The following is a 16,954-nucleotide window of genomic DNA, read 5'->3' as shown; positions in this document are numbered from 1 at the left end:
AAACAACTGGGCAGAAGACCATCAAGGAAACAGAGGATTTAAACAACATAACCACCTAGACTTAACAGACATGTATAGAAAACTCCAACCAACAAGAGCAAAATACACATTTTCCTCAAGTATATATGCAATTTTTGCTAGGATAAACCATATTTTAGGCTAGAAAACAAGTCTCAATAAATTTAAAAGGTTCTAAATCATACAAAGAATGTTCTCCAGTCATAATTAGAAATGAATAATAGAAGGAAATGTGGGGAATTGACAAATATGTGGAAATTAAACAATAGTCTTAAACCAATGGGTCAAAGAAGAAATCACAAGAAAAATGAGAAAATACTTTGAAATAAATGAAAATGTAAACCCAACACAACAAAACTGGGAAGCAGCTAAAGCACCATAAAGAAGGAAACTTAACAGCTGGTAAATGCTCATGTAAAAAAAGAATAAAAACCATATGATCCAGCAATTTCACTTTTTTTTTAAATGTAGTATTATCTTTAATTAAGTACAAAGACTTTTCCAATCATGTCACCTACAGATCATTTTATCCACTGCTCTGTTTGGCCGCCAGTCTCTTGTTGCTCTCCTCAGCAGTGATAAGGTGATACCCTTTCCATGGGGAAGAGAGATCCATGGTTTGTTGCCTTTGCCAATAACGAAAACTTTGCAGAGCCGGGTGGCAAAGCTGTTGCCATTGGCGTCTTTCTTATGAATTACATCAAAAGAACCAGGAGGGCTTCCCTGGTGGCGCAGTGGTTGAGAGTCCGCCTGCCGATGCAGGGGACATGGGTTCGTGCCCCGTTCTGGGAAGATCCCGCATGCCGTGGAGCGGCTAGGCCCATGAGCCATGGCTGCTGAGCCTGCGCGTCCGGAGCCTGTGCTCCACAACGGGAGAGGCCACAAGAGTGAGAGGCCCGTGTACCACAAAAAAAACAAAAAACAAAAAACCCCCAAAAAACCAAAAAAAAAAAAAAAAAGAACCAGGATGTCTCTCTTGGTTAGTGATCACACCAATTCTTCCCAGGTTAGCACCTCCAGTCACCATGCACAGGTTACCAGTGTCAAATTTGATAAAGTCAGTAATCTTGCCAGTCTCCAAATCAATTTGAATGGTGTCATTCACCTTGATGAGGGGATCAGTGTAGCAGATGGTGTATCATGGGGAACCAGATGAGGATTCCTTTTGTCCCCACAAAGATCTTTCTCACTTTGCACAACTTATACTTGGCCTCCTTCGGTGTAATATGATGAATAGCAAAGCGACCCTTGGTGTCATAGATCAGACGAAAATTCTCTCCAGTCTTGTCAATGCTGATGACATCCATAAAATCAGTGGGGTAGGTTATATCAGTGCGGACCTTGCCATCAATCTTAATAAAACGATGTGTGCATATCTTCTTTACTTCATCTCCCGTTAGGGCATACTTAAGTCTGTTCCTTAGGAAAATGATTAGGGGGAGACATTCCCTCAGCTTGTGGGGACTGGTAGATGGATGAGGAGCAAACACACCAGTTTACTCAGCATCCAATGCTTTGGAGCTGATATGCACTTCAGGTGCTTCTTGGGACCATGAGCCACGGCTACGCTAAGCACGAAAAGAGCCAGCAATTTCACTTCTGAGTGAAATTATAAGTGATGGTTAGGCCATTTTTTAATTAATTAATTAATTAATTTAGGAAATGTTTTCAACGAAGAACACTTTTTAAAAATATATTTTATTATTATTTTTTGGGCTGCGTTGCATCTTTGTTGCTGTGCACAGGCTTCCTCTAGTTGCGGCTAGCGGGGCCTACTCTTTGTCGTGGTGTGTGGGCTTCTCATTGTGGTGGCTTCTCTTGTTGTAGAGCACAACAGGCTCTAGGTGCGCAGGCTTCAGTAGTTGTGGCACACGGGCTCAGTAGTCATGGCTCATGGGCTCTAGAGCGCAGGCTCAGTAGTTGTGGCACACAGGCTTAGTTGCTCTGTGGCATGTGGGATCTTCCCAGACCAGGGCTCGAACCTGTGTCCCCTGCATTGGCAGGCGGGTTCTTAACCACTGCACCACCAGGGTAGCCCAGGTCATTTATATTTAATGTAACTAATTACATGTTAGGATTTAAAGTCTGACATTTTATCATTTGTTTTCTGTTTGTACCTTTTTTTTGTGCCTCGGTTTCCTTGTGTTGTTTGCCTATGGATTACTTAAACATTTTCTTTCGACTTGTATCTTTTGAGTATATCCCTTCATGTGATTTCTAATTATATATATATATATAGGATATTATATTATTAGTAATATTGTACTACTAATATCAACTTTTACCAGTTCAAGTGGACTGTAGAAACATTACTGTTAGGTTACTTTATACTCTCCCCTTTATAATAGAGTTGTCTTAAAAATCACCTTTACATATTTCAAGAACCATATGAGACAATATTTTCAGAAAAACATGATTTAAAAATGTTAAAAGAGGATAGTCTATTATGTGTGCACATATATTTACCATTTTCTTGCTCTTTCTTCATTGTTAATTTTCCAAGTTTTCTTGTTATAATTTTCTTTTTGGATAAATTTATTTATGCATTTTTTAGAGCAGATCTCCTGGTGATATAGTCTGATTTTCCTTCATCTGAGTATGTCAGATATATTACTTTCCTTCCTGAAGGATATTTTTACTGGTTGTAGAATATTGGGTTGAAATTTCCTTTCTTTTATCATTTTTCTTTTAGATCAAAAAATATGGGCTACTTCCCTGGCCTTCATGATTTCTGATGAGAAACGCACTGGCATTTGAATGATTGTTGTTCTACAGCAATGGTTCTCAACTGAGAACAGTTTCGCAGCCAAGGGAATATTTGGCAATGCCTGGAGACATTTTGGGCTGTCACAACTAAGAGTTGCTACTGGTTTCTAGTGGATGGAGGCTAGGGATGTTGCAAAATAGCCTACAATAATAATGTAGCCCCCCACAATAATAATTATTTGACAGAGTTGAGAAACCTTGTTATATAGGTTTCATTTCTCTCTGGTTGCTTTCAAGATTTTTTTTTTTTGTCTTTAGCTTTCAGAAATTTGAATATGGTGTATCTAGATGTGAATTTCATTGGATTTAGCCTATATACTATTTACTCATCTTCTTGAATCTGTAGGTTTATGTCTTTTGTCAAATTTGAGAAGTTTTTTTTAAGTATTTTAAATTTATTTATTTTAATTTATTTTTGGCTATGTTGCATCTTTGTTGCTGCACGCGGGCTTTCTCTAGTTGTGGTGAGCAGGGGATACTCTTCGTTGTGGTGCACAGGCTTCTCATTGCGGTGGCTTCTCTTGTTGTGAAGCACAGGCTCTAGGTGCACGGGCTTCAGAAGTTGTGGCACATGGGCTCAGTAGTTGTGGCTCATGGGCTCTAAAGCACAGGCTCAGTAATTGTGGTGCACGGGCTTAGTTGCTCCACAGCATGTGGGATCTTCCCAGACCAGGGCTCGAACCCGTGTCCCCTGCATTGGCAGGTAGATTCTTAACCACTGTGCCACCAGGGAAGTCCCAAACTTGAGAAGTTTTTAAACCCTCTTTCTTCAAATATATTTTCAGCTCCGCTTTTTCTCCTCTCCTTCTGGGATTCTGATACAAATGTTAGATCTTTCATTGTTGTCCCTAAGGTCTAAGAGCTTCCACTTTTTTTTTTTATCCATTTTCTCTCTGTTGTTCAGAATGGATAATTTCTTTTGATGTATCTTCAAGTTAATTGATTACTTTCTTTGTCATCTCCATTCTGCTACTGTGCCCATCCCAGTGATTTTAAAAATTTAGTTATTGTATTTTTCAGTTCTAATATTTATATTTGGTTCTTTCTTGTATCTTTTCTTTCTTTCCTGATATTCCCTCTCAATCTTTCTCTCTCATTTGATTCAAGAGTGTTTTCAAATGCTTGTTGCATTTTTATGACAGCAGCTTTAACTCATGATCAGACAATTACATCTGTTGTTTGTTCCCATTCACATTTAGATTTTTCTGGTTCTCAGTATAAGAAGATTTTTTAAAATTGTTTCCTTGACATTTGAAGTATTAAGTTATGAGACTCTGGTTCCTATTTTTGTGTGTTTGACTTTTTAATTAAAACTGTCAAAATGTTTTCCAAAGTGTTTGTATTGTTTAAATTCCCATTAGCAATGTATGAGATTCAGTTTTTCCTCATCCTTTGCAACATGTGGTATATTCAGCTTTTTAAATGCTAACTATTCTAATAGGTGGCATAATATTTACTTATCTGTTTTAATTTGCATTTCTCTAATGACTAATGACGTTGAATATCTTTAGATGCATTTATTTGACATCTGTATATGTTCTTTGGTTATATATTTGTTCAAATCTTTTGCTCATTTTTAAACTGGAGTATATTATTGGGTTTTGAAAATTCTTTTCATATTAAAATCCTTTATCAAGTATGACTGGAAAATATTTTTCCCAGTTGGTGGCTAACCTTTTCGTTTTCTTAACAGTGTCTGTTGAAGAACAGAAATTTTCAATTTTCATGAATTATTATCATATTGTTCTTTAAATTTCAGTATAATGCCCAAGAAATTTTTGCCTAACCCAAAGTTCTATAAGTTTTATGGTTTTAGGTTTTACATTTTATATCTATGATAAATTTTAGTTATGTTTAATATGGTGTGAGGTATAAACCAAAGCTCTTTTTTTGCCTATGCATATTCATTTCTTCTAGCGCTATTTGTTGAAAAGACCTTTATCCATTAATCCACCTTTGCACCTTTGCCACAAATCAGTTGTCCATATACATGTTTGAGTTTATTTCTGAACTCTTTTCTGTTCCATTGACCTATTTGTCTATCTTGATTACAATAACACACAATATTGAATTAGTTTAGCTTTATAATAAGTCTCAAAGTCAGGTAGTCCATGTCCTTCAACTTTGTTATTATTTTTCAAAGTTGTTTTGCCTGTTTCATGTCCTTTGCATGTTCACGTGTATTTTAGAATCAGTTTCCACACACACACACACACACACACAAAGCTGAAAGCTTCCTGATATTCTGGTTAGAATTCCATTTCATCTACAAGTCAATTTGGAAAGAACTGACACCTTAATAGTATGAAGTCTTCCAATTTCTGAACATAGTCTCTCTCTCCCCCCACTTATTTAGGTCTTCTTTAAGTTCTCTCAGCAGTGTTCTTTAATTTTCATGGTATATACCTTACTTTTTCTAGAGTTGTCACTAAGTATCTAAGTTTCTTGAAGGTGTTCTAAGTGCCATTTTAAAAATTCAAGCTTCAGAGTGTTCACTGCTAGTACATAGAAAATAATTTATGTATACTAATCCTTATCCTGCAACCTCACTAAACTCACTTATTAGTTCTAGTAGCTTTTTTTGTAGATGCCATCAGATTTTTTTCATATAGACATTCACATGTTAATGTAGTTTTATTTCTTCCCCTTCAATCTGGATACTTCCCCCCTCCCCCTGCACTGGCCAGAGCCTCTAATACAATGCTTAGTATAAGTGTTGAGACCAGACATCTTTCTGTTGTTCCTGGTAGTAGGTCTTTCACCATTAAGTATGATGTTAGCTGTTGGCTTTTCAGATACTCTTTATTGCTCAAGGGAATTCCTTCTTTTCCTCTTAGCTGAGTTCTTCTCATTAATGGATGTTGGATGCCTAATACTTTTTTACTGGATACCAGACATAAATTTTGCCCTGTTAGGTGCTGCATATTTTTGTATACCTATAAATATTTTCTATCTTTGTTTGAGATGCCATTATTTGGAAAGTTTGATCCTTTTGAGGTATACTTTTAAGCTTTCTCAGGTGGCCTCAGAGTAGGGCTTAGTCTATGGCAAAATTTCCCCAAAATTGAAGTAAAATCCTCTGAGTACTCTACTTGATGCTATGTGAAGTCTCAGGTTTTCCACTTTGGCTTCTGAGAGCAGGAATTATTCCTACACCTCTATGAGCTCTGTGTAAGTTCCCTCCAATTCTTTCAGGTGGTGATTTTTCCCTGGCTTAAGGTAGTTTTTTCACATAAATGTATTGATGAGTACTTAAGGGAAATTCTCTGCAGATCTCTGGAAATCTTTGTGTAATTCTCACCTTTTTGATGTTCTGCCCTGTAAATTCCGACGACATTGGCTTCATTGGACTCCTCATCCCATTTCAACACTAAGAGATCACTGGGCTCCACCTTGGTTACCCCTCCCAGCTATAAACTGTGCAATCATAGGGGTCATCTCATTTCTTCCCTCAGGGATCATCATCCTTCATTGGAATTGAATATTTTAAAATGTTCAATGTCTTGAAAACCATTGTTTCACCTATCTTGTTCACCCTTTTAGTTATTTCAGCTGTTCAAGTAAATCTGGCCAATTTTTCCATCTTGGTCAGAAGCAGTCAACTGTTCAGTCTTTTAATGGTGACTGTTGATTAACAGGATTAATAAAATTAATGTGAACACATCAGACTTTTCCTTTCTGGTTAAATTTAAAATGTTTTGTTTAGGAAATATACTGTACTCTGTTGTTATGAAACATTCTCAGATGTTGTGTTCTAAAAGTTTTGTCTTTTGCTTTTAAATCATCAGTCCATCTGGAATTCATTTCCATGTATTATTCCATGACTGCTTGATTGCATTCTTATATGGATACTCAATTGTTCTAGAACAAGTTATTGAAGAGGTGTTCATTCCCCAGAGCTCTGTATTGCCACCTTTATAACTAATTAAGTGGTCCTATAAGAATGGATCTATTTCTGACATCCTTGTTTGGTTCCATTGGTCTATATATCCATATGCATGATACCATACTGTATTACTATCTATACATTTATTTCTTAATATATGATAGAATGTCCTTCCCTGTTGTTCTTATTCTTTAATAGTGTCTTTCTTATTCATGACCCTTTGCATTCCCATATAAATTTTAAAATCAACTGGTTAAGTTTTGAAAAATTCCTGTTGTCATTTTTTAAATTGGATTTGCTTAAATCTCTAGGTCAATTTTGAGAACAGGCAACTTTACAACATTGATTCTTTAACATATTACTGGGGTAAAGAGCTCAATTTATCCAAGTCTTTGAAATGTTCTCTTAATATGCTTTCATTGTTTTCTGTAGAGGTCTTTTGTTATACTTATTCCTATCAGTTATTTTTTGTTTGTTTGTTTGCTTTGCGGTACGCAGGCCTCTCACTGTTGTGGCCTCTCCCGTTGCGGAGCACAGGCTCCGGATGCGCAGGCTCAGCGGTCATGGCTCACGGCCCCAGCCGCTCCGAGGCACGTGGGATCTTTCCAGACTGGAGCACGAACCCGTGTCCCTTGCATCGGCAGGCGGACTTTCAACCACTGCGCCACCAGGGAAGCCCCAATTATTTTTAATGCTATTGTAAATGTGTACTTTAAAATTTTAATTTTCTTTCTTTCCTTAATAGGAGAACCAAGAAAAGAACCCTAGAATTTTGAAGCAAACACAAGACCTCTTCCAGATGCCTAATTTTACCCTAAGAGATACTGCCTGGCTAACCAGAGGACAATACATGACCATACGTGTCGAATTTTTCACCATGAAGTTGGCATTATTTGTTCTTTCAAGACATCTGGGATGCGTGCAGAGGTCCATCATTAATTTTTGAAGATACAGTTTCACAAGTAATTGGCCCAGACTCCCATATGGCATCTATTCTCATTGCTACTTCTCCCACAGATAACATCTATAGCCCCATGGGCAACATGATCCGTTGACTAAGGAAGAAAAGTTAAGCATGTTACGTTGGCCGAGCCATAGACTTCTGCAGCTTTATATTTCTTCATGAGCAGAGTATGAAGATATCTGTGTGCTATGTGAATGCTCACCAAAGTGCATCCATTTTAGAGAAGACTCCAGAGAAGTAGACAGAATGTCAGTCAACCTCTTTACCCAGCTCCACTACCATTCTCTCAGTTGTAATGAATGGCAGGGATGGAGGTTATACATAGGAACATTGACTTCCTTTCAACAAGACTAATCTGGATATTGCCACTGCTGAGTGCCCAACCTGCAAGTTTAAACAGAAGCCTGATGTCACTTTTCTCTAGAAAAGGGCAGTCACCCTTTTGGTGATATACTGACTACACTGGAACACTTTCATAATGGAGGGGGACATGATAGCCATATGGGATGGGGGAGAAACAGGTGATTAATTAAGGATTTTCTATTACTATCCACCATTGAGGGACTTACTGAATGTATTATTCACCATCATAATCCCATGTAACAGTGGTTCTAAATGAATACATAATTTTAAAGCAAAATAAATAAGGTAGTGGTGACATAACAATGAGATTTACGTGTCTTACCATGGATCCCATCAACCCAAAGTAGTCTGTCGTAATAGAATGGCAGAATAATTGTAAACGTAATTATTGTGCCATCTGGCAGGAAAAAACCCTTGTTTATGTTGGAGTACTGTTCAGGATGTTGCTGTTTCTCAAAAAACCAGAATAGATAGGTCTAGGAAACAAAGAATGGAGCAGGTCCTTTCATTATTACATCTCAGCAGGCCCAGTAACTAGTGTTCATACCCAACCACTAATATTTTTGCTTTCCATTCCTATTTTGGGCTTTGCTATTTCTGAATTCTTAGTTCCAAAGGAACCTTCTGCTAGGGGACAGAATGACTCCAATGACCTTATAACTGAATCTGCCATTTTGCCATTTGAGGCTCTTATAACAGTGACAAAAAGGCAAGGGAAAGATGTCAAAGAATGACATCCACAGAAAATCATCTTGATTATCAAAAAGGAGGCAGGAAAAAGTATGTTTGGAACCCAGAGAAAAACTCTGTGGTGTTTCTAGTACTTCCATGTTCACTGGTAAAAATTAATGGATTACAATAGCAACTCCAAAGAGAGAGGATGAATAGCTCAGACCCTTCAGGAACAAAGTTGTCAACCCAACAATAACTCCCAGCTGAAAGTACAATAAAATGTTAATGGTAGAGTCCAGGCAGTGGGCATATGCTGTCTACTGTAATATTCTTTCAGCTTTTCTGTATGTTTGAAAATTTTATAATAAAATCATGGACAAAAAAAGGGATGGAGGGGACATAATCTGCGATGCTGTTAGCAAAGGGAACATGAAATAAGTATCTGAAGGAAATATTAAATATCGATTATAGTCTCAAGACTTGAAAAAGGAGAACTATAGTAGCTCTATATTCTTTCTTCACTGATTTGTAGTGTGTACGTGTGTGCGTGTGTAAAAATAAATGCTTACTTTTATTCCTTTACTTATCAAATTTTCAGAATAAGCCGGTACTCTGGCAAGCTCCATAAAAGGTTCTATCAAAATTTTCATTTTGAATTTTGAAGCTTTACCTACAATCACTGTTTCAGTCCACTGCAATAGCTTTTATGTGTTCAGATTATCCTACCTTTGGTCAGTTCCTTCAGGTTGACATGATTCTACAGTCTTTGACAGCTTTCTTGCTTTTAGGCATAAAAGATATGTCAGAATAATCATATATACATCTCCTACCCTTGACCTGTTCATATGCCATTTCTCCAAGGAGCCCTTGCTTCCTTTTATAGAAAACAGAATTTAGGAACCACAGATTGTATACATGAAAACATGGTGCTCACTGCTTCCATGTCACTAATGTTTTTAGACTCCTTCATTGGAGAGGTAGGAAATGCACACTTCAAATTCACATGAAAGACTACAGGCATTTTACTTCTTTATTTTTTATTTTGCAAAAATTGAATCCTCATGAAATTAAGTTATGTACTTAATTTTGGACTCACCTACAATAATATCAATATTACCTTTAACAAAAGGCTAGTAAAGCAAGCACAGATTTCATTGTATTTCTTTGTCCTTGAGATATAGCTCTCCTACTACTATGTCAAAATATTTTAACATCATTTGAAATTATTCTTCTTTACATTGTTATGTAATAAGCTGATGGTGAATCAAATTCACTGGTTTTGATATTAGGATTGCTATTTCCCCTTTGCCTTCTTTTTAAAAATAAAAGTCAATACGTAAAGTATCTCCATGGATCCAAAGTAAAAATATAAAACACGGTTCAACCAAAGATAACTACCTTCCATCCTTGCTCTCTCCCAACTGTTGTTTCACTTTATTTCTTTTTGAAAGTATAGGTATATATAGTATTCCTCTATTCCTTTCACAAATGTTAGCATAATATACATATTATTTTCCACTTACCTATTTTTTCATTTAACCTATCATGAAGATCACTCTATAGAAGTATACAGCTGCACGATATTCCACTGTTACATAAATACGCTAATTAAACCAGTTTATGCTGGGCATCTGGATTGTTTCCAGTCTGCTGCACTTATATATAGTATTTTTAAAATTTTTGTGCATACCACACTTTATAATTTTACCAATGTATCTTTAGGATAGAAGCAAGGGTCTGGGTCTTATGGGATATGCAGAGATTACACATGGGCAATGCTCAATTCCCTCATATAGGAGTTGTACTGTTTTACATTTTCAGCAGCAGTGTGAGAGTCCTTGTTTTTCCAGTCTTGCCAATAGAATATTTTAATACCTTGTTGGATTTCTGTCCATCTGATCGGTATGAAGTGGTATCTCAATGTAGTGTTACTTATATTCTCATCTCAACTTTTAGGCTCTTTATGGTTATTAGTTTGTGATATAGTTGCAAATATCTCCAGTTTGTAATTTTCCTGTATCTTTGTGAATACTGCTTTAGTCCTACAGAAAACTGACTTCTTCCTCCTTATTTCTACTGGATTTTTGATTCATAGTTATTGATATCTCAATTCCAAGGTTATAAAGGAATCCACTCATGTTTTCTCATAGTACTTGTAAGTTTCTCTTTTCTCCCCCCTTTTTGATATTTAGATCTCTGGATTTGCTGGGAATTTACCCTGCTTTATACTGCCCGGAATTAATCTACTTCTATCCCCTACATTTTATCCAGATGCACTAAGACTAATTATAACAAGTTCTTTTCCAACATGGTTGTAGTAAAATGGCTCCTGAGAAGAAAGGTGGTTAGGGAAAAACTAAGGGCTTTCTTTCATCTATAAGATAGGCTAGAGAAGACATCATCAATATTCACAAACATATTAGTGGAGTGGAGCTCAAGTAGCATGTACCTCAGGCATTCAAGGAGATCCAGAAATTCACCATGAAGGAGACAGGAGCAGTAGATAATACACTCAACAAGGCAGTCCGGGCCAAAGGAAAACAGAATGTCTCATACTTATCTTTATATGGATGTCCAGAAAGTTCTAAATGTTATTTTTCTCAGTGTACTGGTCACCTTAAAAAAAGTTTAGTCAGCATGAATGAAATAGCTTTTTTATTAATAATAAAGCAATATAAAAAAAATTTTCATTTTCCCCATGAGTTGTGAAATTCCATAGAAGACAATAATTCGGATGGAAGTACTGTTCCCTAATACTGTTTCTTTTCTAAAATAAATTTATTTATTTATTTTTGGCTGTGTTGGGTCTTCGTTGCTGTGCACGGGCTTCCTCTAGTTGCGTCGAGCGGGGGCTGCTCTTCATTCCAGTGTGTGGACTTCTCACTGCGGTGGCTTCTCTTGTTGCAGAGCATGGGCTCGAGGCTTGCAGGCTTCAGTAGTTGTGGCTCGCGGGCTCTAGGGCGCAGGCTCAGTAGTTGCAGTGCATGGGCTTAGGTGCTTCGCGGCATGTGGGATCTTCCTGGACCAGGGCTCGAACCTGTGCCCCCTGCATTGGCAGGCGGATTCTTAACCACTGCACCACCAGGGAAGCCCCCCAATACTGTTTAACTACTGTTAAATAACTGAATTATAAACACGCTAAATATACGTACATATATTCACTATTCCTTAATTCATGTAATACTAAAAGGTACGAAGAAAATGCACATAGAATAAACTTATTAAGTACTAAACTGAGAAGATTACATTTTCATCATATTTTGCTGTTGTTTAAACTGTAGAATTACCACCCATCCAGATCAGAGGTTAAACATTCTGAGTAAGTATCATTTGACTCTCATATTTTTTTTCATGTAAGTTCATGAATGAAATTATTCTGGAATATGTTGTTCAAGGGCTACATTTAATTTTATTATCAGAATTATGTTATTTAGTCTTTTAGCATGAGTGAACAATTTTTCCATAGGATTTTCTGTTCCTTCAGGGGGTACCCTATACAATTATCTGATCCTCTGTTTTTTTTTTTTAAAGTTTTCTTCCAATTAGCCCTTTTTATTTACTCTCAAATTTTAATCATTTAAGATAATGTTTTCCTAGAAAATAAACTTTACTTTCTATATTTAAAAATTTGTATCTAATAGTTTATATATATTTACATGACCTTTAAAAATTCATCTAAACATATGGTTGTATCACATTTCTCCTTTCTTATAATGTGGAGGCATTGTCAAAGTCTAGTAAATAATAGTTTTCTTCAAAGAAACATTTTGATTTAAAACAAAAATCCTTCAGTATTGTACTTTATTCCATGATTTTTGCATTATTTTCATTAAACCTTTCCATCAGTTCACTTGGAGGCATTTGCTCTTATTCTAGCTTGTTTGAGTAATCATTATTTAACTTGATAAATATGTGGACCCCATAATATGACAGGCACTGTTCTAAAAGCTGGAGATACAGTGGTGACAAGAAATAAACTGCCTTCAATCTTCTTGGTTTTATACACAGAGCAATTTCCATTGAGAAGTGCTATGGCCACATTCATAGGATCTGATTTATAGGAGTCTCATTATCATTCACATCCAAATTGCCTGTAATTTCACTTTTGATTTACTCATTAATCTGAGAATTGTTTATATATGTAGCACTAAACTTCCAAGAGGTCAGAATTCATTTGGCTATTTTCTAATTTCCAAAATTTAATTGTGGTGATAAAATGGATTATGCCATTTGGCTTTAGAAATTTGTTAGAAACAAATCCCTTCCAAATGCCTTAAAAAATGCTGAGCACTCAACAACCCCACTTTCATGAAAACCATAAGGCTTTCTTTATAGTATGAGTTTTTTATGTAGCAAATGAAATTAATACTGAATCAAAGCTTTCTTTGCTTCATTCGATTTTACCAGTTTTCCTTCAGAATTAACATTCTGCTGTTCAGTAAGACATACATACAGATGGCATATTTGTCTATAATCTCTTAAGGTCTTCCTCTCATAGAAATGGTCTAATACTATTATTAATGATGGTCATTAAATCATTTAAATTCTCAAACTCATTTAACCCTTACAATCTGATAAGTAAGCAAACACAGAATTAAGTTACTTTCCAAAAAATTAGGAGGTAAGAGGTACTGAAACTAAGACATACCAAATAAATTGTATGACACAGCTTAAGGCTTTTCCAGATTAATTACAAAACACAAATTCACCTTTGGTGTGATTTTGTGGAAGTGCAACAAGACTTAAGTAATGATGGAAAGTTTCCCTAGATGAGTTAGACTTCAGTTCTATGCAGCACAATATTAATGACGTGGAGAATCTTTTCAGAATGATTCAGAAGGGATTCACACTATCATCTTACTTGTAGGACTTTACCCGATATTCTATAATTGATAACCAATCAGTAAAGCTTTCCTCCATTAATATAGATTGCATTAGGAATTCTTTGCTGTTGAGTGTGTTTCGTGCTCTGTCAAAAGGTCTTCCAATATTATTTACACTATGGGCTTTCTCAAAAGAAGGAATTAACTGAGATCAATTAACAAGTCATGAATAAAGACTTTTCCTACATTTTTATATCACAAGATTTCACAAGAGTCAAATAAAGTGAGAGCCTGGAGAAAATGCCCTCTCAAAATCTTTACATTCATAGGATTTCTCAAAAGTGTAAATACTCTGGTGTTGAGCAAAGTATGAGTCATGACTAATGGTGTTCCCATAATATTTCCATTGATAAAGATTCTCACCACTGTGAATTTTCTGTTCAGCAAAATAAGAATGGTGACTAAAGATCTGGCCACTTTCCTTACATTTATAGGGTTCTGCATCAGTATGAATTTTCCTATGTCGTGTTAGTTGTGAACCCCAGATAAAAGATTTCCCACATTCTTTACATACGTAAGGTTCCTCACCAGTATGTATTCTCTGATGTCGTGTAAGTTGTGAACCCCAGAGAAAGGCTTTTCCACACTCTTCACATTCATATGATCTCTTTCCAGTATGGATTTTCTGATGTCGATTAAGTTCTGAACCACGAAAAAAGGTCTTTCCACATTCCTTACATTCATAGTTTCTCTCACCAGTATGAATTTTCTGATGTCGATTAAACTCTGAACCATGAATAAAGGTCTTTCCACATTCCTTACATCCATACGGTTTTCTCTCATTATGAATTTTCTCATGTTGAGCAAGGTATGAGGCCCATATAAAAGTCTTCCCACATTGCTTACATTCAAAAGGTTTCTTACCAGTATGAATTCGCTGGTGTCGAGCAAGGTGTGAACTCCAGACATAGGCTTTCCCACATTTCTCACATTCATAGGGTTTCTTACCAACATGAACGTTCTGATGTCGAGCAAGATTTGAACCACGAATAAAGGCTTTTCCACATTCTTTACATTCATGAGATTTCTCACCAGTATGAATTCTCTGATGCTGAGTTAGGTGTGAGCCACGAGTAAAAGTTTTCCCACACTCCTTACATTCATAAGGTTTTTCACCAGTGTGAATTCTCTGATGTTTAGTAAGATGTGATCGCTGACTAAAGGCCTTCCTACAGTCATTACATTCATAGGGTTTTTCACCAGTATGAATTCTCTGATGTCGAGTAAGGTCTGAGCCACAACTAAAAGCCTTGCCACATTCCTTACATTCGTAAGATTTCTCACCAGTATGAATACGCTTATGGACACTAAGTTGTGAATGAAATCTAAAGGCCTTCCCACATTCCTTACATTTAAAAGGTTTTTCACCAGTATGAATTCTCCTATGACCAGTAAGACTTGAACGCAAACTAAAAGCCTTCCCACATTCTTTACATTCATATGTTTTCTTAGCAGTGTAAACTGTCTGATATTGAGTAAGTTCTGAATCAGGAAAAAAGGTCTTCTCACATTCCTTATCGTCACAAAATTTTCCACCAGTGTGAATTAACTGATGTTGAATACAGTCTGCGTCAGAACAAAATGCTTTCCTACACCCTTTAAATTCATTCAGTTTCTTTACTGTATTAAGTCTCTGAAGTAGATTAAAAGTTGTGTGCTGGTTAAATGTGGGCATTTTTTCACAGGTGAGTATAATCCGCTTAAAACATTCTTCCTGGTTTTCCTGTTGTGTTTCAAACTGACCTTTGCTTTCCCAATCACCTTTAAAACATAAACATTCAAGGTTATGTTTTTTACAAATTTCCATTATTTCCCACTGAGGCAATCCTCTGTCAAAAATGTCATTTTTTGGTGATGTCTTGGTCTTACACCTGGATTGCATGTCTGAAAAATAAGAAAACAAATTCATACTGTTTTACTGTTCAAAAAGAACTAAAATTTCCAAGGTAGATATAAGAAATAAATCCTAAAATAAATAGAGCAGGGAGTTCCCTGGTGGCACAGTGGTTAAGAATCAACCTGCCAATGCAGGGGACATGGGTTTGATCCCTGGTTGGGGAAGATCCCACATGCCGAGGAGCAACTAAGCCCATGCACCACAACTACTCAGCCTGTGCTCTAGAGCCCACGAGCCAAAACTACTGAGCCCACGTGCCATAACTACTGAAGCCCATGCGCTCTAGGGCCCGCATGCTGCAACTACTGAGCCCAAGTGCTGCAACTACTGAAGCCCATGAGCCTAAAGCCCATGCTCTGCAACAAGAGAAGCCACCACAATAAGAAGCCGTGCACCACAACAAAGAGCAGCCCCCGCTTGCCACAACTACAGAAAGCCCATGCGCAGCAACAAAGCCCCAACACAGCCACAAAACATAAATAAAATAAAATAAAATAAATAGAGCATATGAAATGTGAATGGCTTAACAAATTCTGGGCAATATGAAAAAAGGGCAAGAAATAAACAGAAATTTTAACGAACTAAAAAAGCTGAGGCAGGTGATTAAATATATAAAGTTTTGCTCAGGGACTTCCCTGGTGGTGCAGTGGTTAAGAATCCACCTGCCAATGCAGGGGACATGGGTTTGAGCCCTGTTCCGGGAAGATCCCACATGCTGTGGTGCAATTAAGCCCATGTGCCACAACTACTAAGCCCACATGCCACAACTACTGAAGCTCATGAGGCTAGAGCCCGTGCTCCACAAGAGAAACCACTGCAATGAGAAGCCCACGCACCACAACAAAGGGTAGTCCCTGCTCGCCACAACTAGAGAAAGCCCACATACAGCAACTAAGACCCAACACAGCCAAAAATAAATAATAAATAAATTAAAAAAAAATATATATATATATAAAGTTTTGTTCAGGTCAATTTCATCTGAGGAGTTCAACAACAACAAAAAAATAAGTGCAGGTACTACCCCAATCATGGGATATCAATTTAAAGACTTAAGACTGTTTTACCCAGTATGGTAAATCAACACTTAGCACATGTTAGGTATTAAAAAAAATTCTGTAAAAAAAACAATACACTACTTGTCAAAAAAAAAAAGCAAAGGGGGGCAGTTATAGGAGGGAGTAAAGGATAATATTAAAAAAATCAGGGATCAGGAAGCACAATTGGCATCATGTGATAGCAATGTAATACACCTCATTGTCTAATCCCTTCCATCTCTACTGAAATGAGTACACATAATTCTACATTACTTTCTGTACAGACAAGAGGAAACAAAAGCATATCCATGCTAGCTCAGAGAAATGGAATCATACGTACTTACTCATTCTTCCATTTGCCTATGCACATTTAAATACTTTGCCCTGCTCATTTTCTCCACTGTGCCTATTAGTCAAGTCATATTTTGTCAGATGATCCCAACCAAGGTGTTTTTCTTTTATTTCTTGAGT

At 36.7% G+C, this 16,954-nt stretch overlaps 2 protein-coding genes and 1 pseudogene across 3 annotated transcripts in view; 1 reads left to right on the top strand and 2 right to left on the bottom strand.

Moving 5' to 3' along the window:
• LOC114889162 (zinc finger protein 345) overlaps positions 1-16,954 on the top strand; it is an 88,481-nt gene that overhangs the window by 22,262 nt on the left and 49,265 nt on the right. The gene's annotated exons all lie outside the window — the stretch shown is intronic.
• On the bottom strand, positions 545-13,589 carry LOC114885087 (annotated as a pseudogene).
• The window catches only part of LOC114889190 (zinc finger protein 790), a 33,015-nt gene continuing 28,223 nt past the window's right edge, over positions 12,163-16,954 (bottom strand). For both annotated transcript variants that reach the window (XM_029212218.1, XM_029212228.1), the window contains exon 5: positions 12,163-15,436. In XM_029212218.1, the coding sequence (XP_029068051.1) occupies positions 13,767-15,436 (1,670 nt within the window). In that variant the 3' untranslated portion in view covers positions 12,163-13,766. The remainder of the gene's footprint in view (positions 15,437-16,954) is intronic.

Source organism: Monodon monoceros, unplaced genomic scaffold (assembly GCF_005190385.1).
Source record: "Monodon monoceros isolate NGI ecotype Baffin Bay Population unplaced genomic scaffold, NGI_Narwhal_1 Super_Scaffold_10, whole genome shotgun sequence".
NCBI classification, from domain to species: Eukaryota; Metazoa; Chordata; class Mammalia; order Artiodactyla; family Monodontidae; genus Monodon; species Monodon monoceros.
This window is presented reverse-complemented; position numbering and strand designations above follow the sequence as displayed.